This window comes from Saccoglossus kowalevskii, chromosome 4 (assembly GCF_978046115.1).
Source record: "Saccoglossus kowalevskii chromosome 4, keSacKowa6.1, whole genome shotgun sequence".
NCBI lineage: Eukaryota > Metazoa > Hemichordata > Enteropneusta > Harrimaniidae > Saccoglossus > Saccoglossus kowalevskii.
The window spans coordinates 2,839,782-2,864,608 of NC_140644.1; the positions used below are offsets into that span (position 1 = coordinate 2,839,782).

A 24,827-nucleotide genomic window follows, 5' to 3' on the forward strand; every position below is an offset into this window, starting at 1 on the left:
GATATTTATACCGCGTTTTTCTATTGGTCGAAAAATACAGGTCAGTTTGCAATTAACCAATCGACCTCAATCTTTCTTATAGATGATTAAGTGGACTGCGCATGCGTTGATGGTACTTGAACAACATGGCGGAATCAACGAGTACCGGGATATGGTTCTTTTTGTTATTATTCGTTATAGTTAATATTATTGCTTCAAACACGCCACTCGTAGATGCCAAAAAGAAAGAAGTAAGTTATAAACCGATCTGTTTTAATTGTCGATAGTTTGCAATTCTGTTACATCGAGATTCGTTGAACACGTAGTGTACGCACAAAACTCCAGATGTACAAATTTCATTGGTTCATTCATGGACAGTGTTGATATATGGTGCCTCCCATTGACTGGAATTATTTTTGTTCTTCAAATAAATATATTACAATTTAACTGAGAAAATTTTATGCAGATCAACGAGTTTGATTATACCTTTATTTTTGTGGTATCATTTTTGTAGTGTTGTTTCCCAATTTTATAGAATCCTTCACCCTCACAAGACTTGTTTCACTTTCACTGATAAATTTTGTGCAGAGCAAGATGCATATGCAATTTGAATAGTATTGTGATTTTGAACACCATGTGTTTCGTATTTGGAATGTGTGTGTCTGTATCCCCTGTGGAATGCACAGGGGAGAGCATTGGAGTTTGTGATCAGAGGAAGTGAATCTTTCTGCAATTATAAACTATTTCAGTTTTCTCTCTGTGTGTTCTTGTAGCAGGTACTGGGGGATAGAGTTAAGCAGCTAATGGACTGGAATATGAAGAGATCTGTTATCAGACTAAATGGTGACAAATTCCGGCAATATGTGAAAGCAACGCCTCGAAACTATTCTATGCTAGTAATGTTCACAGCTATGCAGCCACAGAGACAATGTACAGTGTGCAGGTAAGTACTAATTACATGCTGGTTACAAATCAGTATGGTGCTCAACACTTTTCATCAGTAAGTCTTGATCTAGCCTGACATGTACGCGTGAGTAGGCCTGACAGTAGGCTAACGCCTGACAGAATAGTGTATGTCATGTGAATATTGAGAATTCGCAAAGTTCACACCTTCTTTCAATGAGTTCAATGAATATTCATTTTGGTGGTCATGGTAACACCTTCAATCAAAGCTGTGTTTGCATTGTTGGCAAATATCACAGACCGTTTTCAACAAGATGATAAATATTATGTCAACAAATAAACTCTGTCATGAATTGTTACTCTTTGATGGCTGTCACTATCTGACGTTCCTGCAATTTGATTAGTACCAACAAAAAATCGTCAAGGGAAGTGAAAAACTACATCGTTCTATCAGGCTTGTATTGGGTTTGGAGCACCACAGAGGGCGCCACCTCATCAGGCTAGTCTTTATCTATTTATCAAGTTTTTGTTTTCTTTCTTATCAGACAAGTTAATGATGAATTCCAGATCCTTGCCAATTCATGGAGATACTCACAGGCTTACAGCAATAAGCTATTTTTTGCCAGTGTAGATTATGATGAAGCCCACGATGTGTTTCAATCTGTAAGTATAAAGTTACTTTCTGGTTTACTGTAATAAATTGTTCTTTGCAAGTGTGGAAAATAAGATTATGATGAAGCCAATCCTCAATTTCATCACTTATTTATTGTAGCTAAAACTGAACTCTGCGCCTGCTTTGATGCACTTCCCACCGAAAGGAAAAGCAAAGAAAGGAGACACTTTTGATATCCAAAGGTAAGAAACGGCACTGACTACAGTTCTCTTTTCTCTGCAGCGTTGTTCATGTAAAATTATTCAATGTTTATTTACATTAAATGAGTTTGATTTTCAATTAAATATGAATACAAGCTATGATATAATATATCACTCTCACTGAATAGACAGAGGCAATGCTCAATCAGTGCATTCAATTAATTGACACTGTAAGGGTAGCGCCGATAGTATAGTTTCAGCATCTCATCAAATGTAGTGGGACTTTCAATATGCAAATCAGTGTGCTCACTTTCCAATGGTTGATGGTAAAGTCATACACAAACTCTGCTGGAAATGTTCTAGGAATTTTACAATATTTGCAAAAGAGAATATTACAAATATAGTGGTTTCTGATTGGTTTATTTTGGTGCCTGCCTGCTGTAAGTTGCTAGTTTTTGATGAAAATGACTGAAAATGAATCTGTATATTATAAATTAGTCATCTGGTGTACATTGATTACTAGAATCACAGACTTCTTACATATCCTAAAATGGTAAACTTATAGTTGTAATTTAAATACCAACCTTACCATCACATGCACATATATTATTAAAAGGTTAAAATTACCGTTCAATAATTACCAGTTACTTTCCCTACCATTTCTAACAACACCCACTTTCCTCACTCAATGACAGTTACTATGCAATAATTATATTGGCTATTCAATTCGATTATATTGGCTATGCTTTTGACAATGCAATGTCAAATGACTAAAATCAACCAAGTATAAGCCAGTGTTCTTCACAATCCAAAATAGCTGGTGGGCGGCTTAATTAGCATAAATTTGCATATCATTTACATACAGCATTCTAGCATTTATGTCATGAACTGCAATACACACTAAGTTATTTACTATACTCTTTTTAATTTAATTGAAACATGTTACATTTTTTTGAAATACAAACAGATTGGCCACTATCAATATTTACAAAATTGCAAAAAGTTTGAAATCGTTGATTTATACGTTCGCAAATTATTCTATGTTCATGAAATGCAATTCGAGTAACCAAGAGCAGGTACAAAACATAATTGAGTTATAATGTAGAAAATATACAAGGTGATTTGACCTCGAAGCCAAAACGGACGATTTGTCAAAACAAAACCCATTTTTATTTGTGGCATCAGTACTCACCGGTAAGATGCATTTATGCATGTACGGTCACGATACGTTGCGTTTTCACACGTTGTTTTGGAATTCAAGAAAAAATGATAGCAATCGCCAAAATAAGAGAATCTGCCATGTTCTCGATAGATTAGACATGAAAAATGGATAAATTGAAAAAAGGTACGTGGAAAAGATAACTAAAATATTATTCAATTACGAATACTCGCGGTAAACTAATCCGGCAGGAAGGTTTGGTTTTTTATTACCGCTTTCCGAATTCAGTACACGAACACCCAGAATGCGCTGTTCCCCTATGCAACTTAGATACTTAATCGTTACAGCGCCAACAGAGGTGGGTGCCCGATGGTCGTTGAATGGGGTAGGCCAAAAGGTCACCAGTTTGCCTTCTCCATGCTGTTTTCACGATGAAAATCGAGCGAACGTTGTAAATACGGCTAGAATTTTAATTTTTGTTCAAGTTTACATGAAATCTGCTAATATATTTGTTTATTTTCTGTGCATATACATTTCGTTCGTATTTACTTCTTTCTTTTGTGATCGGAAGGTGATTATTAAAAATACAGCTGTAAATTGAAACCACTGTAGTTGCGTATCGTGAGTAATAAGTGGCAACAATGTCGGCCGACAATGAATTCAGGCGATTGACACATTGCAATGAATACACTTGATAACTGCTTGCAGACTTCCAGTGGTCATTGTTTATGTTTGGACTCTTGAAACAATAGCAAAATAAAGGGTTGGGTACTCTTTTGTTTAGCCTTGGGAAGAACAATGCAAGCTTTTTACAAATAATTTCAGCTGGATGTACGTTGGTGGGCGGGTGTTGAGAGTTACTGGGCGGCCGTAAAACTTGATGGGTGGGCCGCCCGCCTAAAACCCCTTGTGGAGAACACTGTAAGCACAGAGTAATATCCATTGTTCACTGGAAGAATATTGTATCTCATTGGTCAGTGTGTAATGATAATACTAACAGTGTTGCTGTTCATATTTGTAGGCTTGGATTTGCTGCAGAAGCAATTACTAAATGGGTCGGTGAGAGAACAGATATAGTGGTATGTACATACTTACGATATATGCAAATACCCTAAATTTATTCATTTTTTAATAACTTTTGCTTCCAGGGACTGTAACACAAAAGAATGCTATTTCATGGTGCCATGAGACAATAGATTCATGAATTTACATAATAGACTAATGAACACTGTCATGCGATTTATGACCAACTTTCTCAAAAATTAAGAGTAGGCTTCTGCCTTAAATGAGTCAGAATAAAAATGTGTCAAGAATATATAAGAGACAAAGAAAGTCGGAGACAATATTGCAATATTGCCGATGCTTATAATGAACACGCTTGAGGTTGATTACTTGAAGGTGTCATGCTATTTCTCGTCTGGTGATGATAAACACTTGCTTCTGATTATTGTTTCAGTGAATCACCAAACAAAACAATATGTTGCTACACATATTGAACTGTTGAGGTGAAATGATTCCCACTGTATGCTGGATACCTTCTTATCACTTGTCAAAACTAAATGCTGATGGTTGCTTTCAGATCAGAGTTTTTAGACCACCAAACTATTCAGGGACAATTGCTCTAGCGTTACTCTTTTCTCTCATTGGTGGATTACTGTATCTTCGACGGAATAACTTGGAATTCTTGTACAACAAGACAATGTGGGGTATTCTTTCATTGGTGAGTTTTCATTATGGATTTTCTATTCTCAATTACAGCTGACACTAGTTAAAACATCGCCGTCTGAAAGCCTTCACAGATGAATAAAAAAAATACAGCATCATCAGGCGAGATGTTAACTAACAAACATTCCATACAATTCGAAAAGCATTACATTTTATATAGGACAAGATCCGAATAATAATCCAGGCTTGTAACAATGAAAACAATTTTTTTCTCATAAAGCATCAAGCTTTCCCTGATTTGGTATACATTTTAAAATGAATATTAATCAATTGATTATTCATAATGATACAATGTTGTTGAATATTTAGTGCAACCCACCTTTAGTGCCCTGTTAAGAAAAAGTCTTATTGTAGCTGGAATAATATGGAGCATGAATTTAATTTGCTGTAAAATGACTAATTTTCACTAGGTTTAAATTTCACTGATTTAGCATTTCAGGCATATTCAGTGGGTTCAACAAGTCCAACATTTTATAAAAATATTCCCTTTTTTCTTTGAGGTAATCATTAATTAATGTCACCTGATCCAAATATTTATATTTTGCTATGACAAAACACTAAAGAAAAGCACATTTAAGCTCCTTCATAGATCCCAGTGATTAATTGAATAATGTATGTGAAACCAAATGGTATCATGTTTTGTGTAATAATTTTGTATTGTTTTGTAGTCCTTACCTGTGTTGTCTGTGATACATACATTTGGCCATTTGTGTAGTCTATCTGCGTAAATTATTATTTCTATGATATACGCTATTCAAACTTTGACAATGTTTGCTGATAATTTTATTTTACAGTGTATCGTCTTTGCAATGACCTCAGGTCAGATGTGGAATCACATTCGAGGCCCACCATATGCTCATAAAAACCCACAAACAGGACAGATGGTAATGTATACAATGCTTTTTGGACAGTACTTATTGTAATATTCTATTCTTGGGTTTGGTTATTTACTGGTGAATTATATTTTCTTTCTACTCTATTGTCAGTACTGTAAAGCACTTCAATTTTTGCGGGAGGCAAATTTTTGCAAATTTTGTGATTCAGTGAAAATAATAAAATTTTGTTTGAGTTATCATTTCTCTTGAGCCCTGCAACACAGTGTTAACGGCTTTTGAAAAATGTTGCTTGCATGAATGCCATAAAATCATTGAATCACGAAAATTGCGAGTGGTGAAAATTAAAATGGTTTACAGTATAACAACAAGACTTGCACCGGTCCATCTAGATAATTGTATGCTGATTGATTTTTAATTTAATTTCTATCTTGGTTTTATAGAGTTACATTCATGGTAGTAGAAGTGGTCAATTTGTTGCCGAGACTCATATTGTTCTACTGCTCAGTATCCTTTATTGACAAGTCTCGTCAATAACATATACCCCTTATCTTCCTGAAAGGTGATCATACCCCTTATCTTGCTGACAGGTGGTCATACCCCTTATCTTGCTGACAGGTGATCATACCCCTTATCTTGCTGACAAGTGATCATACCCCTTAACTTCCTTAAAGGTATTCATACCCCTTATCTTCCTGAAAGGTAATCCTAGTCCTTAGCTTCCCTAAAGCTGTTCATACCTTTTAATTTCCTTAAAGGTGATCACACTCATCATATTCCTTACCTTCCCTAAAGTTTTATTGTCGGGAAAAACTTAGTTGAAAGCCCTTTTGAATCTCAAATTTGAAGTGTATTGATTATTACTAAATTTTGTAATATGCCCTATCTTTGAACACTTAAAAGAGAATGCTGTATGTGATCTAATGAGCTGATAACATTGTAAGATAATAAAACTCAATCACAACTGAAACTAGGGAACTGCTCAATGATTGTTCATCTACTGACAAGGAAGATATTTTATGAATGCTGTAACTGTTACTTTTATTATTTATTATTACATAAATTTTGCTGACAATACAACTTTAAAAGTAGTCATATCCATAACTTTCTTCAAGGGTGATTGTGCCCCCTTAACTTCTTCAAGGGTGATTGTGCCCCCTTAACTTCTTCAAGGGTGATTGTGCCCCCTTAACTTCTTCAAGGGTGATTGTGCCCCCTTAACTTCTTCAAGGGTGATTGTGCTCCCTTAACTTCTTCAAGGGTTATTTTCCCTCTCAACTTCTTCAAGGGGGATTGTGTCCCCGTTAACTTCTTCAAGGGAGATTGTCCCCCTTAACTTCTTCAAGCGCGATTGTCCTCCTTAACTTCTTCAAGGGTGATTGTCCCTCTTAACTTCATCAAGGGTGATTGTCCCCCTCAACTTCTTCAAGGGTGATTGTCCCCCTTAACTTCAAGGGTGACATGCCCTTTAACTTTCTCAATGGTTGACATGCCCCTTAACTTTCTCAATGGTTGACATGCCCCTTAACTTTCTCAATGGTTGACATGCCCTTTAACTTTCTCAATGGTTGACATGCCCCTTAACTTTCTCAATGGTTGTCCTATTCTCTGATATTCCTTCTAGGTATAATTAGTGGTGTGTTGTGCTGAATATAATTTTCTACACATAATATTAATTTGTACTAAAAAATGACATAATTGAAATACATTTGTAACTCCTGTGCATGGTGTCATTATTTAAATGCCCCTTGTCTGTTTTCACAACATTGTACAAGATTCATGATCATCACAAACTAATCATAGCTATTACAGTAAGTCTCAGAAGTATTGGGCAGCAAGTTAGCAGCTTGCTCACTCACTAATTCGCTGACAACTTTAGTTTTGACAAAGCAGATTTGCCTATCACAAACAATTTTGTATACTTTTCATTCATGTAAATCCTCATAAACATATTTAAAATACTTTATTTTCGTTTAGAATTAATTTTCGGTATTTTCGCTGAAGGAATGATTCAGTGAAAATAAAATCCAGCGAATATACCTTTTTTCCTATATTTTACATTCAACTTGTTAAAAATCAGTGAAAATAAATTCCATACAAAATAATCAAAATGTCTTTTCAGCGAAAATTAATTCCAGCTAAAATGTTATTTTACAGTACTGTTCTTTTAAATATTACTACCAGGGTTTTTTCTAGAAAAACAAATATAAGAGTGAGCACACAGTAATTAAAGGTCCTTGAACCTCAGAAATTAAGACATTATGAACAGTAAAGTATTTTGGTAAGAGGGCGCAAGCCCAGGGTATGAGGGTACTGCGTGCACTCCTGTTCCACTGTTACATGTACAAGCATTTGATGATAACCAAATGAAGGGGAATATTCAAATTGTAGGTCATCCTGCTTTGAAAAATGTTAGTTTCTTTGTGGCATCTCATGGTTACCACAAGAAAGACGTGATAAATATGCCTACATTATAGTATACAGCTACTTGCAAACGCACCAGTCAGCTTGCCTTCCTATATTACAGGGACCCGATCTACTTGTAGAAATAGATGTTCCCTCATTTATTCATTTACTGTTTGATACACCTGGCATTCTGAGTTCATCTACTGTTTGATACACCTAACATTCTGAGTTCATCTACTGTTTAATACACCTAAAATTCTGAGTTCATCTACTGTTTGATACATCTAACATTCTGAGTTCATCTACTGTTTAATACACCTAACATTCTGAGTTCATCTACTGTTTAATACACCTAACATTCTGAGTTCATCTACTGTTTAATACACCTAAAATTCTGAGTTCATCTACTGTTTAATACACCTAACATTCTGAGTTCATCTACTGTTTGATACACCTAACATTCTGAGTTCATCTACTGTTTAATACACCTAAAATTCTGAGTTCATCTACTGTTTAATACACCTAACATTCTGAGTTCATCTACTGTTTAATACACCTAACATTCTGAGTTCATCTACTGTTTAATACACCTAACATTCTGAGTTCATCTACTGTTTAATACACCTAAAATTCTGAGTTCATCTACTGTTTGATACACCTAACATTCTGAGTTCATCTACTGTTTAATACACCTAACATTCTGAGTTCATCTACTGTTTAATACATCTAGCATTCTGAGTTCATCTACTGTTTGATACACCTAACATTCTGAGTTCATCTACTGTTTAGTACACCTTACATTCTGAGTTCATCTACTGTTTAATACACCTAACATTCTGAGTTCATCTACTGTTTAATACACCTAACATTCTGAGTTCATCTACTGTTTAATACACCTAACATTCTGAGTTCATCTACTGTTTAATACATCTAACATTCTGAGTTCATCTACTGTTTAATACACCTAACATTCTGAGTTCATCTACTGTTTAATACACCTAACATTCTAAGTTCATCTACTGTTTGATACACCTAACATTCTGAGTTCATCTACTGTTTAATACACCTAACATTCTGAGTTCATCTACTGTTTAATACACCTAACATTCTGAGTTCATCTACTGTTTAATACACCTAACATTCTGAGTTCATCTACTGTTTAATACACCTAACATTCTGAGTTCATCTACTGTTTAATACACCTAACATTCTGAGTTCATCTACTGTTTAATACACCTAACATTCTGAGTTCATCTACTGTTTAATACACCTAACATTCTGAGTTCATCTACTGTTTGATACACCTAACATTCTGAGTTCATCTACTGTTTGATACACTGAGCATTTTGAGTTCATCTACTGTTTGATACACTGAGCATTTTGAGTTCATCTACTGTTTGATACACCTGGCATTCTGAGTTCATCTACTGTTTGATCCACCTAACATTCATCTACTGTTTAATACACTGAGCATTCTGTGATATAATAGTACCAATGAATAATGATATAGAGTTAATTTGTTGTTGCAATATAACAATTCAACTTTAGTATGTGAATAGGGAAGGGTATCACCTTTAAGGAAGTCCTGTTTGAATGGTTAAGACTACTAACATATCACTGTTTACAGATACACATGAGGTGTGTAGTCATTGACTTCTCTTTTATGCCTTGTCATTTAGAGTTATGTTCATGGCAGCAGTCAGGCACAGTTCATAGCAGAGACACACATTGTCATTTTGCTGTGTATCCTTTATGTAAAATGTTCAACACAGCTGTCATAATGCCATCTGAGTCTCCATGGTGATACTAGTAAGTCGCAGTTTGATTTGATTCATGGCAAATTTATTAGTACGTACATCATAGAAAAGGCATTTGATTTGTGGTGGTGCAAAAATACTGTTCAGAAATTTGACACTGTCCGAATTGGACAAGATGTGTTAAAAAAAATGGTCACAACCACTACTAGTGTTTTTTCGTATTATTGCAAGACCACCTTATGATTGCCAACAATAAAATTTTCAAATGAATCACCAAAATCGAAGATTGCCAATCACCCAAATCAAAGATGGCTTCTGATGAATCCCCCGAATCACAGATTGCTACTGCTGAATCACCCAAATCAATGATTCCTAGTCAAATCACTAAAATCAAAAATGGCTTCTGCTTGATCACCCAAATCAAAGATGGCTACTGCTTAATCACCCAAATCAAAGATGGCTGCTGTTAATCACCCAAATCAAAGATGGCTACTGCAAAATCACACAAATCAAAATCATTCAAGCTGAATGTATGCACCACTGACACAATCTCCAATTCACTTGTTTTCATTGTAATTAAAGCTAATTGTTCGATCAGTTTAATTTGCACTTTTATTTCACATACTGTGGAGTTATATACCTTGACAAAGATATTTTCAGATGCTGCTATTACTTTTGGTATTGTATTACTCAACGAAAGTGTTACTCAAAAAGGTGATGTCGGCAAGAGACGAAGTAAGTCTTCATTTATTACTCCCTTTTTATATAGTGATAACTAAGCATTACAGAGTGTGATAATTTATTTGGACGACCAAATAAGGGAATACTAAAATAGTAACATGAGGAGCTCTTTATAAGTGTTGCAGCAATAAGGTAGTTTTGAAGAGCTTTGTTCCAGCAGTAAAAGTCTTTGGGATTGACAAAACATTGATAAGTCACAGTGAAGTAAGCTTTTGAATGTTCCAAAACTCCTGAAATGCAGTACATCTTTGTACTGGTTTAGTTCTTCTAGTTTGTGTTATCTGTTTTACAGTAACATTATATAATAATATCCTAATATAATATCAATAATGTGTTTGTTATTGCAGTTGTAACAATTCTAGGTCTTGCTACAGTTGTGGTATTCTTCAGTATATTATTATCTGTTTTTAGATCTAAATATCATGGTTACCCTTACAGGTAAGTACATCTATTGTTATGTTAATTACATACCTGCCAGAAATGTTAATATGAACCTAAATATCATAATTTAAACAATGTATCTATTGTTATGTTAATTACATACCTGCCAGAAATGTTAATATGAACCTAAATATCATAATTTAAACAATGCATCTATTGTTATGTTAATTACATACCTGCCAGAAATGTTAATATGAATCTAAATATAATTTAAACAATGCATCTATTGTTATGTTAATTACATACCTGCCAGAAATGTTAATATGAACCTAAATATCATAATTTAAACAATGTATCTATTGTTATGTTAATTACATACCTGCCAGAAATGTTAATATGAACCTAAATATCATAATTTAAACAATGCATCTATTGTTATGTTAATTACATACCTGCCAGAAATGTTAATATGAATCTAAATATAATTTAAACAATGCATCTATTGTTATGTTAATTACATACCTGCCAGAAATGTCAATATGAACCTAAATATCATAATTTAAACAATGCATCTATTGTTATGTTAATTACATACCTGCCAGAAATGTTAATATGAACCTAAATATCATAATTTAAACAATGCATCTATTGTTATGTTAATTACATACCTGCCAGAAATGTTAATATAAACCTAAATATCATAATTTAAACAATGCATCTATTGTTATGTTAATTACATACCTGCCAGAAATGTTAATATGAACCTAAATATCATAATTTAAACAATGCATCTGTTGGTATGTTAATTACATACTTCCCTGAAATTTTAATATTCAACAAATATTTTATATTTTTTGGTTAAAAGTTATATTTTTGACTTCTTGAAAACCGCAAGTCCAATTGCGTTGACAATTTATATATATATATATATAATACATGTACAGTAGATATCTCAGGTGGACCTTACTCAGCAAAGTTAATTTCATGATATCTTCAATTTTCTAATTTACATTTATTTTATTTATTTGCAGTTTCCTCATCCGATAGAGAAGATGTTTTTTTATTCTTAACTGAAATTTAACTGTCTATGCTCCTTTTGTTAATTACTGCAGTAAATGTAGTATAATGAGTTTTTTTTTTTTTCATCTGCAGATGAAATGTTGCCATTTCTTGTTTTATGTTCTCAATGTCACATTCACTAACAAATCAGTACCCCTCCCCCATTCTTTTTTTTTTTTTTTTTGATAAATAACATCAGTACTCATTCTATAATCTAATTTGTGCTCTTCCACAACTATTTTTATTTGCTTGTACAGAAACATTTTTGAGTTAAGGGCAGAAACTGCAGTGATCTCTTTATTAACATACCGGTACTATTATGGTAATTTGTTTATGTGGGTGCAATATTTTGTTATTTCTTTCTTTGGTGTGTATTTCATACTATGGTAATCCAATCATGATTCATGATGTATTGTTTTATTATCCTACATTTCTCTTATTACGATATTTGCGTTATTAGTAGCACTTGCACTTAACATAAAAGTGTGGTGTCTCACAGCAAAACATTTTGTATTATTGTGACATTAAAAACAATTTTTAGTTTATATCTGCAACTATTAGCAATGGTTTCTAATGGAGCAAATACGGTATATATACTGACTGAACATAGGTCAATGTTAAAAAGAAAATTGCAGCTATGTCCTTTTATGTTGAAAGCTGCTATTGTATGCGTCATAAATTTTGTGAAGGGAGGTTTTAAAGGAAGTTGTGTCAGTCCCTAGGATTGCACCAGGTGTTCACGACAAGATTAGGTTATTTATTAATTTTGGGGTAATCATATTTTGAATATTGTAAGTGCCAGCATAGTTGCGAGGTCCATTCTGAATTTGACCTGAACTTTGGAAATTTTAGTCAGATTTGCATGTCGGTCGTTTGTTGTTATAGTCACGATTGATTCTATTTTAGCCATTTCATGTTAGGATGTTTTCTGTACAGTACAGCTAGAAGTGTTGCCGATTACAGTCCATTCAACGTTATTTTTGAATCGTGCAATTCTACATGTTGCATCCAAGATGGCTGATATTTCACCCTATAAGTAAAATCATCCAGTTTCTATAGGTTGAATTCAAGATGGCTGATATTTAAAAATAAAGCACTGTCAATACAAACTTCTTGTAATAAACTAATCTGATACTTACATAAGGATGAGCACTTTTTTATTGTCTCAAGACCCGAGTTTGTGTAGCAGCACAAAATAAAATGTTGCAATTTGAATACATTTCTAGCAAAGAATTTGTATGGTCTTACAGATGCATTCTCGTTGACAAGCTTTGACTGAACTGCTATTCAGATTTTATAATGTTGAATGTAATATGAAGTTGTATCACATTAGTCACAAGTTTGAAAGCATTTGCAGTTTCTCCTTTTGGAGTTCTATTGCTAACGTGCAAGCATTAATGACTGATCTCAAAGTAGGTAAAGTTGTACCCTCTCCCCCAAGTTTTATTGTGAACATCCATCCATCCATGCTGTGATTTTGACATTTTGGAAATCTAGCCAGGTGTTTGAAGATAAACACTCCATTGCGAAAATAGATAAATATGTGCTGTGGCCCGGATCTTTGGTCTCAAGGGGGAGGGGCTCAATGACTGGCATTTAACTGTGGTGTAATCATTCTCTCAATGGTTGTTGGACTTAACTGTGGTGTGATAAATATTACAAATGTACCTCATATTCATAGATAATTTATTTCTGTAAAATTTGATCATAATTACAGTGGATGTCAGAAAACTTTTACATTGACATTTGTATTATCACTACTTGTATTTACCCTAAACTGTCTAATTTTGAAGTAATTTATAAAAGTACAAATGAAGTAGCATAAACATATCTTGTCAATTTAGGGAATTGTACACTAGATAAAGACATCCACTATGAATGCAGCAATATTATATACAAGCATCGCAAAATGTGTTAAATACAGTCATTTCTGAAGCAATGAAACTTGTAACTACATTACCAGCAACTGAACAAGTTTAGCATTTACATTACATTGTGTCCTGCAATAAAACTAGTTAGCGTAGATTCAAGCATAATTTATTGACTATTGTGGATTGCATTAGAAACAAAATAATGCACATTTTATACTAAATCTGAATTCTTCATATTGTAGAATACTTTATTTTCGCTGGAGGGATGATTTCGTGAAAATAAAAATCCAGCGAATATACTTTTTTCTTATACTTCATATTCAACTCATCAAAAATCAGGGAAATTTCTTCCAGCGAAAGTGAAGTATTTTACAGTATTACAGAACCTTATTTTCTAAATAATCAGTTTCTTACTCCAACTGTAAATTTTAATGGATACCCTGGTTGTTGGGAAAGCTACCAACTACAATGTACTGTATTTATGCAATTTATTCTCCAATTAGTTGACAATAAGTTGGAGCACACTTTACTAGACGAGCTCTGATTGGTTGCTGACAATAGGTTGGAGTACGCTTTACTAGACAAGCTCTGATTGGTTGCTGACAATAGGTTGGAGCACACTTTACTAGACGAGCTCTGATTGGTTGCTGACAATAGGTTGGAGCACACTTTACTAGACAAGCTCTGATTGGTTGCTGACAATAGGTTGGAGTACGCTTTACTAGACAAGCTCTGATTGGTTGCTGACAATAGGTTGGAGTACGCTTTACTAGACAAGCTCTGATTGGTTGCTGACAATAGGTTGGAGTACGCTTTACTAGACAAGCTCTGATTGGTTGCTGACAATAAGTTGGAGTACGCTTTACTAGACAAGCTCTGATTGGTTGCTGACAATAGGTTGGAGTACGCTTTACTAGACAAGCTCTGATTGGTTGCTGACAATAGGTTGGAGTACGCTTTACTAGACAAGCTCTGATTGGTTGCTAACAATAGGTTGGAGTACGCTTTACTAGACAAGCTCTGATTGGTTGCTGACAATAGGTTGGAGTACGCTTTACTAGACAAGCTCTGATTGGTTGCTGACAATAGGTTGGAGTACGCTTTACTAGACAAGCTCTGATTGGTTGCTAACAATAGGTTGGAGTACGCTTTACTAGACAAGCTCTGATTGGTTGCTAACAATAGGTTGGAGTACACTTTACTAGACGAGCTCTGATTGGTTGCTGACAATAGGTTGGAGTACGCTTTACTAGACAAGCTCTGATTGGTTGCTGACAATAGGTTGGAGTACGCTTTACTAGACAAGCTCTGATTGGTTGCTGACAATAGGTTGGAGTACGCTTTACTAGACAAGCTCTGATTGGTTGCTGATCCTGTGAGATCTGTACAAGACTTATCAAGAAGTTGGTCACACACCAAGATTAAAAGTGACCTGTGGCCAACATGCATCAGATTTCAATTCTGCTGGGTCTTGTTAATCACATGACAGTTTGTTTGACTTTGAGGAAATCCCCTGAGATTTGCCGTATTATAAAGAAACTACAGCTGGGTTTGAACTCTGGCCTTGAAGAACAAAGTCTATATATTAATCGCAGAATTTGATGGGTTGAAAAACAAAAAGCAAACAAGCTGCTCTAAGATTGGTGTGTTTGTTAAGTGTTAGGGTTAGGTAGCCAATCAGGCACAATCTTGTACGAGGTTTGCATTGAATCCTATTTTAGAGTTTTTATACCATATTCCATCTGAAAATGATGCATATGGCTTTTTCCCCCCTGAGTGAAGTTTTTACTTGAGGTAGTATAAAATACTTTATTTTTTTCGCTACTTTTTCATGAAGGAATCTTAAAGCAAAGAATCCCAAGGACTTTTGAAATATTTACATCCTCACTGCGCCCAGATTATCAATTATCAAAAAGATTGACCATATACTAAGCATATGACATTGATATAACCATTCAATTTATAGTTTTGAAGTCAAATACGACTTGTCACTCATCCCTTCTGAAATGCCCATAATTTGATATTCTTGTCAAAGTATCAGTGTCTATTATGACTCGTGAATGGAAGCACTCTATATTTTAATAACCTCTTACAAATTAGATGACCAATATTTATATATTAACCTTTTCACCACCAGTTCCCTCTTTTGACCACCAGTTCCCTCTTTTCATCACAAATTCACAAAATAGTTCTGTTTATAGTCTGCACTTTCCTTCAGAAGGGACCAAAATAGCCAAACTAAGAATTGACTAAAATTTTGTATGTTTGCTTTAAAATTAGGGTTCATTTCCAGAAATATTGAAGAATATAAGAAAAAAAGTGTAGAAAAAGTGTGTGAGAAAGTCTGGTGTTGAGAAGGTTAAACACTCCAATTCAGTAAAGACTGAATTAGAAATCTTTTTTTTTTGTGGTTGACATTGAATGGAATTAATAAATCCAGGGAATTATGGCCTTTCTGTTTGAGGGATAATCTTCAAACTTCTCAAGATACCATTTATGATAAGCTGCTCCAGCCGCCACTTGGTTACTAACAACAAACATCATAACCAGCCACCACATAATGTGATGATAACCAAGTACTGTGCCAATAACAAAATATATTATAATCTCTGCAAGGTAGTGAGGGTTACTGACGTATTCAAACCAGTCTCCATGTGGTATCTTATGACTGGTGTCTGAAAGATGAAAATTAGTGAGTGTTACTGACGTATTCAAACCAGTTTATATGTGGTATCTTATGACTGGTGTCTGAAAGATGAAAATTAGTGAGGGTTACTGACGTATTCAAACCAGTCTCCATGTGGTATCTTATGACTGGTGTCTGAAAGATGAAAATTAGTGAGGGTTACTGACGTATTCAAACCAGTCTCCATGTGGTATATTATGACTGGTGTCTGAAAGATGAAAATTAGTGAGGGTTACTGACGTATTCAAACCAGTCTCCATGTGGTATATTATGACTGGTGTCTGAAAGATGAAAATTAGTGAGGGTTACTGACGTATTCAAACCAGTCTCCATGTGGTATCTTATGACTGGTGTCTGAAAGATGAAAATTAGTGAGGGTTACTGACGTATTCAAACCAGTCTCCATGTGGTATCTTATGACTGGTGTCTGAAAGATGAAAATTAGTGAGGGTTACTGACGTATTCAAACCAGTCTCCATGTGGTATCTTATGACTGGTGTCTGAAAGATGAAAATTAGTGAGGGTTACTGACGTATTCAAACCAGTCTCCATGTGGTATCTTATGACTGGTGTCTGAAAGATGAAAATTAGTGAGGGTTACTGACGTATTCAAACCAGTCTCCATGTGGTATCTTATGACTGGTGTCTAAAAGATGAAAGATAGTGAGGGTTACTGATGTATTCAAACCAGTCTCCATGTGGTATCTTATGACTGGTGTCTGAAAGATGAAAGATAGTGAGGGTTATTGAATGCATTCTCTAAACACTAAGTAAAATCTAAGAGCATTTTCACCACTTTGCAACCATCATGGTAAAAACAAAGACTGAAACTTTCAGAAAACGATACTTTGGAATCGTTGTTGACTCTCCTGAGATTTGAGCATACTATGAATGACTGTAACGCTTCATAAAAATTACTCACTATTAATTGAAATTTTAATTATATCAACAATCTGCTAATATGTGTCCACATGCACTTACATGCCTTAAATTTAATGCCTCATTTGTAAAAGATTTTAGTTCCGTGAAATTACAGTTTACTCTTTCTATTTGGCACTCCGAGTTGGTCATGTGATAACAAAATTATGACCTGATATCACTTATTTATACATTGGTTGATACAAGTGGCACCATGGGAGGACTGTACATTATCTAATCAACTTCAGTTCAATGATAACGTCACTTGTATCAAACATCTCTAGAAACAGTTGATATCAGGTAACCTCATAATACAGAATATGAAAGAGGTTAATTTACCTGAAGCTGATTTTCTGAGAGCAGCAAATATTACACCAGCCGTGTATTGATGGTAGGAAGCCCATAGAAATAATACAATGCCCAAAATATGACGGTATTCAATGTAATAACCCATCTCTTTAACACTACTGAATGGCGCTGTAAAAAGAGGTTTATTAATAATACAGGTCTTAATGATATGATTGACAAAATTCAATGAATCTGCCATTACCAAAGATAATTTACATACATGTTAATATTTAATATTATTTTAAACCAAAGTAAGTAAATTTCTAAATTGAAGCATTAAATATCTTTTTAACCATTTATTAATTATATTACACTTATATTAAAATCATGTGGGATCTTGGTGTGTGTGTGTGTGTTTTTTTTTGGGGGGGGGGTAAATTAATAGGGGTGAAAAGGACATTCACTTAATAAAAATAAAATAAACAAAGAAAATTTTTTTTTTTTTTATGTTGGTTAGAGCAGCTGGCATTTTTGGATTTTGCTTTCATAACAGATCTGTTAGAAATCCAGCATGGGATACTTCACACTATGAATTTTGTTTTCATAACAGATCTGTTAGAAATCCAGCATGGGATACTTCACACTATGAATGTTGTTTTCATAACAGATCTGTTAGAAATCCAGCATGGGATACTTCACACTATGAATTTTGCTTTCATAACAGATCTGTTAGAAATCCAGCATGGGATACTTCACACTATGAATTTTGTTTTTAATCAGGTTGATTGTGATCATCTAGCTATGACCAAATAACTACAGACATGCTACTGACAATTTTTTTTACCGCTATTGCTACCTTAGGGATTAGATGTACATATTTAGGTACTCTAACTCAATAATGTCTTACTTTAACCTAATTTGTAAGTATTGTCACAGAAACTCTGAATTTCTCGTTTTTTGGGAGTGAGGGTTTTAACTGATTTTATTTGTTGAACTTTAGTTTCACACTTGTTGATATTATGAAAAAATATGAAAGAAAATACAAAGCAACATGCACGAACATAAAAAAAAACTTTATAGTGAAATATCATGGAACATTCAAAATTGGATCAAGAATACCTCACATTTGACTTTATTTGAATATGTTACAAAAAATGTATGTAACAAATTTAGAAACACACTATCATAAAACCAAAATATGAATAAAAACAATATTATCGTTACTTACCTGCTTGTGACAATGGTGGCCCTTCAGCCAGGACGCTAGGTCCCAAACATGGATAAAAAGTCATACCCAGGAGATAGTGGATAACATTCATTTTGGAGGATGTTTTACTGATGAATTGACACTCTAAAAACCGACGTGTTCCTTGAAACACTATCATACACATGGCGATGAATACTGACACATGTGAAACTAGAAAAAAAAAAACAATTATTCAAATAATGTTCTAGCAAAATTGATTCAATAAATATCAGTACTGGTAATACGAATAGAGACTTAACAAAATGCAGACAGAAAATGTATAATTTGATTCAGATAACGGTAATTTGATTTGCTGCGGTCCACTTCGCCGACAGTGGTACTATATGGTAGTGTGTAAAAATTATTACAGAGTTAGTTGCATGCACACTTTTTTACACTTTGAGTCAACTTCAGGTATCATTCACAAAATAATTCCATTTGAAGTCTCCTTTTAGTCCACAAAAAACTTTCAAACTTTTTGTTCAAAAACTAGATGCAATGTCATATTTTGCCGGTTTGATCTGAAATTGAGATTGAATTCAGTGAAAATTTGAGTGGCAAAGAGATTTGGCTTTTAAAGTTTTAAATGACCTTGATAACTTCCCAGAGAATGAAAGTACATAAAAAGACATCTCCAAAAAACATTGAGAATGAAGGTAGTGAAATTAAACATGTTTTCACTGCAATACTGTATGCCCACCTGTATGTTATATTTCAATGAGTGTATTAACATATTCAGATTAGCAGCACATTTTCATGTTTTCTTTTATGAATAGAACTTAAAGTGCCTGTGCAATGCCCACCTTCACGTTTCCCATTTTAGATCTGTGTCCCACTGAAATGGGCAGTTATTGATTTTTTTGCTGAAAATGATTACTCGTATCCAAGTAAATTTGAGATGTTTCTCGCGTTGTAGCCACACCCACCTATCCTGAAACGGTCGACTGTTTCCGGATTTCCGACTCTCGCCGAAAGTGCGCCACCAAATGCCAAAATGTGAGAGGAAGTCATACCCCTGAGCCGTAATAACACTGGTCATTTCAGTATACATTTTTCGGTCGGCGTTTTCGGTCACTTGCCCTCATCGTGAGCCGACGCGTTCACCTATTTCAACAAAATTTCAATTTATTTCCACACGGCTGTCATTTATTTAGTAACTGTGATTTGTCATTTTTTTAATTATTTTATAGTGATCACTATAGTCTAATGTTTCGAATGTCGAAATATGTTCTCTTTTATTTTAATTTTGAAAGTTTTACTCAGACGATCGATGAAATAAAACAGTGTAGTGACGTGCCTAGTAACCTATTTTGTCCAGCGACAGTGTACAAACGTGTGCCGGTGATGATCACACGGTGACCAGCTACACCAGAACGGACATATTTCGCATCTAACTCAACCCCATGCAACAAAAATTGATTCTATGTGTTCATTATGGTCCATTCCTCCTCGACGAACAAGTACATAAGTGATAATTTAGTCATAGTCAAGAAAACTGCACAAGAAATTTGCCGTATTTACATGTATCGACAATGCAAGCTGCCATGCGACTTCCCCTTCTGACGTCACAAGGGGAATTTCTGTATGCAAATAAGAAGCTAATGAGGAGCCTCGTTTTAAAATACACAAAAATAAAGTTGCCGTAGATTGAGTTTAAAACACATTTTTTCACTTAAAAAAATAATTCATGCTTAGAAACATAAAAATTAATAATATTTATGTATCAATGGATAATTTTATGCGTGAAAATAGCAGCCATTTCACAGGCACTTTAATGCAAATTATCATAATGTTCATAAATTGGCCAACTTGAAATCATCGCTAATGTGTGAAGATACGGTCACAAATGAGTGGTCACATGACTGCTATATGCCAGCTATGATTTTTGACTTTCATGGAATCTGTCATGTAAAATTGAACGAGTTTATTTTTATACATGAATCTAAATCAGCCAGTGAAATATTGACGCACTAATGTTGAATGCTACCAGAGGTACATTACTTGGGGTTTGCAACTCGCATAGTACTGTATGGTGACATCATGTCAAGATCCCATTCAAGTCACTTCTCGTAGATAGCGAGACTGAGGCTACGACCTTCTGACATGACACATATCAATGTTCAAGGTTTGTAATGAAAAAATAAAACTTTTCTTGTCGCTATCATAGTGCAAAATGTAATATATCGAAAATGTACAGAAAATATAGTTCTCGTAAACCGTCATACCGTGGGCAGCTATTTTGATCCACCTGGAAATCCCAGTATCCTAGTTACCTCGGGCATGCGCATTCGCATTTTTCTGAGTTGGAACGCTTATGCGAGAGCGAGATTGTGACGGGATCTTGGTATCATGTCACCGTAGTTACAAACCCCAAGTAATGTACCTCTGATGCTACTAACCATACAAGTGGTTACAAATTTACATAAAATTTGCATACCAGAAACAATGTCTCATAAACAATGAGATATGGTCTAATTTTTGCACAGAAATTGAGCCTGACCATTATGCAGACAGACGCAATAGGATTCAAAACTGACCTTAGATCAAAGGAAATACCAGTTTCTCAATTATAACATCTATTGTAGCACAGTGCATACCTTTTGGATTCTGCATGAGTGGATAGTCCGTGATGTAGACCAATGTTTTACTGAACCACTGAGATGGAGAGACATCCATGAAGTAAGCGCAGTATACCACATAAAGAATATAACCATTGCAGATCATTGAACACAAATAAAAATGTTTAAACCAGCTACAAACAAATAAGAAATATTTACATGGGATGCATAATTTGAAAATGCACGTATTACACACTTTGCAAATAAACAAAAACATTACGTAAAACAAACATTAATCAGATCCTTCACAAATACTCACTTATTTGTATTAGAATTTTTAAAAATGTAGGTTTAAAGCGGGAGGGTTATCACCTGCACACATGCGGGAATTGAGTCCCAAGTGACGATAACAACAAACGCTAAAAACTCAAAGGCTCATGGGCAGTTGCTTGTTCGTAAACAATGACACGCTATGGCCATCTGACGCATGCGCAGGTGATGACTTTAAATGGTTTGGGGATTTTTATTATCATCTCATAGATCATGTGACTTCCTTAATTTGCATGAGATCTTCATTACATTTGCATACCCTTGACCTCACAGAAAAAATATTACAGTGTATTATTAAGTTTCTTAATTCATTAAGCCAATGAATGAAAATTTGCATTTGGATTAGATGGAGTTTTCAGCAGCATCAAGTGACTGAAAACGGTTGAATGACCATATCAGAAAATCCAATTTTTGTCTTGCACATCAGAGTCATCTACAGATTCCTCTCATCATCATCCGAATTTACTGGATATTTTTCTTATGTCGAACAATATGTACAACCTGAAGTTGAATCTGATTACGACAGCTGTAATGTTTAGTATATTCTGTATGGGGGAGGGGCAATTTAATTACCAAAAAAAATTCTTCTCGCTTTGCGAAAATTGAAAACTTAATGATGATGGTTTTAACATGCATTAAAGGTTTATTAGATCCATGAATCAAACTACAAAGTAGAAAAATAACAATTCCAATTCATTGAAATTCAAAATTTTAGGCGCAGGTTTCAAATACCTCATTACACCAAGAACATCAACACTTTTTGAAGGAAACAGACTGATAATGATAATGAAAATGATAATTTTTGTTTTCAAAATTGTTCCAGTTGTGTAACAAGGTTTTTGTACTGTCAACAATACAACATTTATCAAAATAATGACAAAATAACCATTTAAAATCAAATATTGACCTCGACAACACAGGGTCAGTAATAAATGTAGTGATTGTTAGCATTAGAAGGCGCTGTGGCGGTGACGAAAACACACATGTTGGAAACCTGTGAGGTCGGGCCCAAGGTTTGATAGAAAGGAAAATAACAAATCACGATTTTCATAATTATCGAACAAATATCACTAAGTTAACTTGTTTATTTGATTGGTTTTCTTTCTGGTTCCGCCCAAAAGCACAACGCAGTGGCAGATTGAGAACCGATTACACCATGGAGCTAAAAATGATCAGATTAAACTTACCGTTTCGGAACATCTAGATATTGTTCAAGAGTACTGGGTTGGCCTTTACTGCGAACTTTGCCATACATGAGAAACTCCCTCAGCTTTTTGGGCATGGAAATATTAAAATACGAATAAAATGTCAACATGAAACCCAAGATACACACGCCCCAATACCATATCAACAACGAAGCAGCCATGTTGAAGAAATGATCAAAAAATAAAGACATTCTGTCACTAGAGGGGGCTATTTCGAAAAAAAATGCATTAAAGCAGGGGGGGGGGGGGGTTACATCAATCATTGATCTTAAGTAGTCAATAGATTTGCCAGTAGTTTTTTTTTCTTTTTTTGTTATCTCATAATTCATGCTTCTATAGAATACTTTAATTTGAATAAGGTCCCAAGTTTAACATTTCGTTGCCAACAAGTGTCACTGCAACACAAAAATCCACACACCAAAGCAATTGGGCAAAGTGACTGCCACAAAGCAGTGAAATCCAATATTTAAGTGACGTTTGAAAGTGGCGACAAAAAAAGATATTTCAAGCGTCACGCAGTGTAGCAAGAAATTATATTTCGGTGGTCCAGACGGAGAGGGCGTAGCTTCATAGAGGGCGCCGTACTATACACCAAAGGGTGGCGTTACGTTAGTGGTGGTCATTCTACGCGTTTCCACAGTGTAAATATCATCTACATTTTGTTCAAATTTAATGTTCATATATTCAACTTTAACCCTGTATATTTTTACCAATATTGCTATGACAATGCTTGCCCGTCACCCTCCCTCCCCCAGGCGCATTTGGCACCGTCACCCTCCCTCCCCCAGGCGCATTTGGCACCGTCACGGGTGCAGCTTTCTAGAGTATGTTCGCTCACAATAATGAAGGTTTTGAGTCTCTGATTTTTTCTGGGCGGCTTTGTTCGCTTCTGATGCGGAATTTTGCTTCATAATATACTGTGTAGTTATTTTAATGTAATTTGACAGAACAATGTTCTAAACGTATCGTCACGTTAACTAAAATAAGTTGCAAACAAGCCTTGTTTTCTTTCATGTATGTTACTTTTGTTTGTGGATTTAATTTCATATATCGCTTATGCTTATAGTATTAATAGATTAAATGTTTGGCAACGCTATCACACAACTTGAAGTATTTCGTCGTTTAAGCCGGGTTGTGGAACCAAATTTAAAGACTGCTACGGCATTCATGTATTGAAATTTAATTTATTTTGCGATTCGAACCACTAGCTCCCTTCAACATTTTTATAGTAGAAGCAAGTCAGCGGCGATCTATTGAATATGATAACACTAGTCCACTCAGCTGACGTACAAGTGGTAATATACTAAATACATAAACGAACTTATAGTGAAGTCTGTACGATTTGTTATATGGGAGTCGGCCAGAGGACTGTGTGTCTTCCCTCGTAATAACACCATTATATGCCAGTTTATTGTGTACTGAGACACAAATCCAACGACTGTGCCGCGGTTAATTAGAAACTCTCCCCTCAAGCCCCGCCGTCAGAATCCCCATATCCCTTCCCACAAGACTCATTACAGGCCCATTTATACTTTTTTCGTTACCCGTTATGAGGGCTTTTTAATTCCTGGTGATGCGTTCTCGGGATTTGTAATTCATGGTGATTCGTTCTCAGCTAATTTCTCGATCTTCGTTATTGGGTGTAATGAATTCCCGGTGATACGTTTAGTCTAGTTCTCAAACTTTTAATTTCGCGTTATGCGTTCTTTGAGTTTATTTCCCGTTCTCTGTATTGTACGCTGAATTGCGCCACCAATAGTTTAAAATCGGTACACCTGAGTGTTTTTTATACACTCGTGTACTTGTAGTATGAGTGAGTTCTTCCTATTGGTCAATTCTCCCGGTCGTTTCGAAATGTATGGTGATCTTTTACCAATCAAATCTACTGCTAGCGAATTGGCTAACTGCTTGGGTTTTGATTAAACAGTTGGCTTTCGAATTTCGCTGTTATTATATGAGTGGTAGGCGA

General features: G+C 34.8%; 2 protein-coding genes across 4 annotated transcripts; one reads left to right on the forward strand and one right to left on the reverse strand.

Annotated features, from left to right (window-relative positions):
* Nucleotides 1-89: 89 nt before the first annotated feature.
* LOC100376103 (dolichyl-diphosphooligosaccharide--protein glycosyltransferase subunit TUSC3-like) lies at nucleotides 90-12,899 on the forward strand. Of its 3 annotated transcripts, none has more exons than XM_085497660.1 (11): nucleotides 90-230; nucleotides 753-922; nucleotides 1,428-1,545; nucleotides 1,655-1,737; nucleotides 3,876-3,933; nucleotides 4,434-4,574; nucleotides 5,374-5,463; nucleotides 5,856-5,919; nucleotides 10,236-10,310; nucleotides 10,664-10,754; nucleotides 11,729-12,899. In XM_085497660.1, exons 1-11 carry the CDS (start codon nucleotides 126-128, stop codon nucleotides 11,742-11,744), a joined length of 1,011 nt encoding a protein of 336 aa, XP_085353786.1. In that variant the 5' UTR covers nucleotides 90-125; the 3' UTR covers nucleotides 11,745-12,899. The 3 variants fall into 3 exon arrangements, with proteins under 3 accessions (XP_085353786.1, XP_085353785.1, XP_085353787.1); XM_085497659.1 differs by lacking the exon at nucleotides 5,856-5,919 and adding an exon at nucleotides 9,498-9,561; XM_085497661.1 differs by lacking the exons at nucleotides 5,856-5,919; nucleotides 11,729-12,899 and adding an exon at nucleotides 9,498-9,561 and having other exon boundaries at nucleotides 10,664-10,758.
* A 2,775-nt stretch (nucleotides 12,900-15,674) lies between these two features.
* On the reverse strand, nucleotides 15,675-23,019 carry LOC144348397 (polyprenal reductase-like). Its single transcript, XM_085497662.1, has 5 exons — nucleotides 22,841-23,019; nucleotides 21,363-21,517; nucleotides 18,748-18,936; nucleotides 17,571-17,708; nucleotides 15,675-16,302 (listed from the first exon to the last, which is right to left on the reverse strand). The coding sequence occupies exons 1-5, from the start codon at nucleotides 23,017-23,019 to the stop codon at nucleotides 16,055-16,057; spliced, it is 909 nt and encodes a 302-aa protein (XP_085353788.1). The 3' UTR covers nucleotides 15,675-16,054.
* Between the last annotated feature and the right edge of the window lie 1,808 nt (nucleotides 23,020-24,827).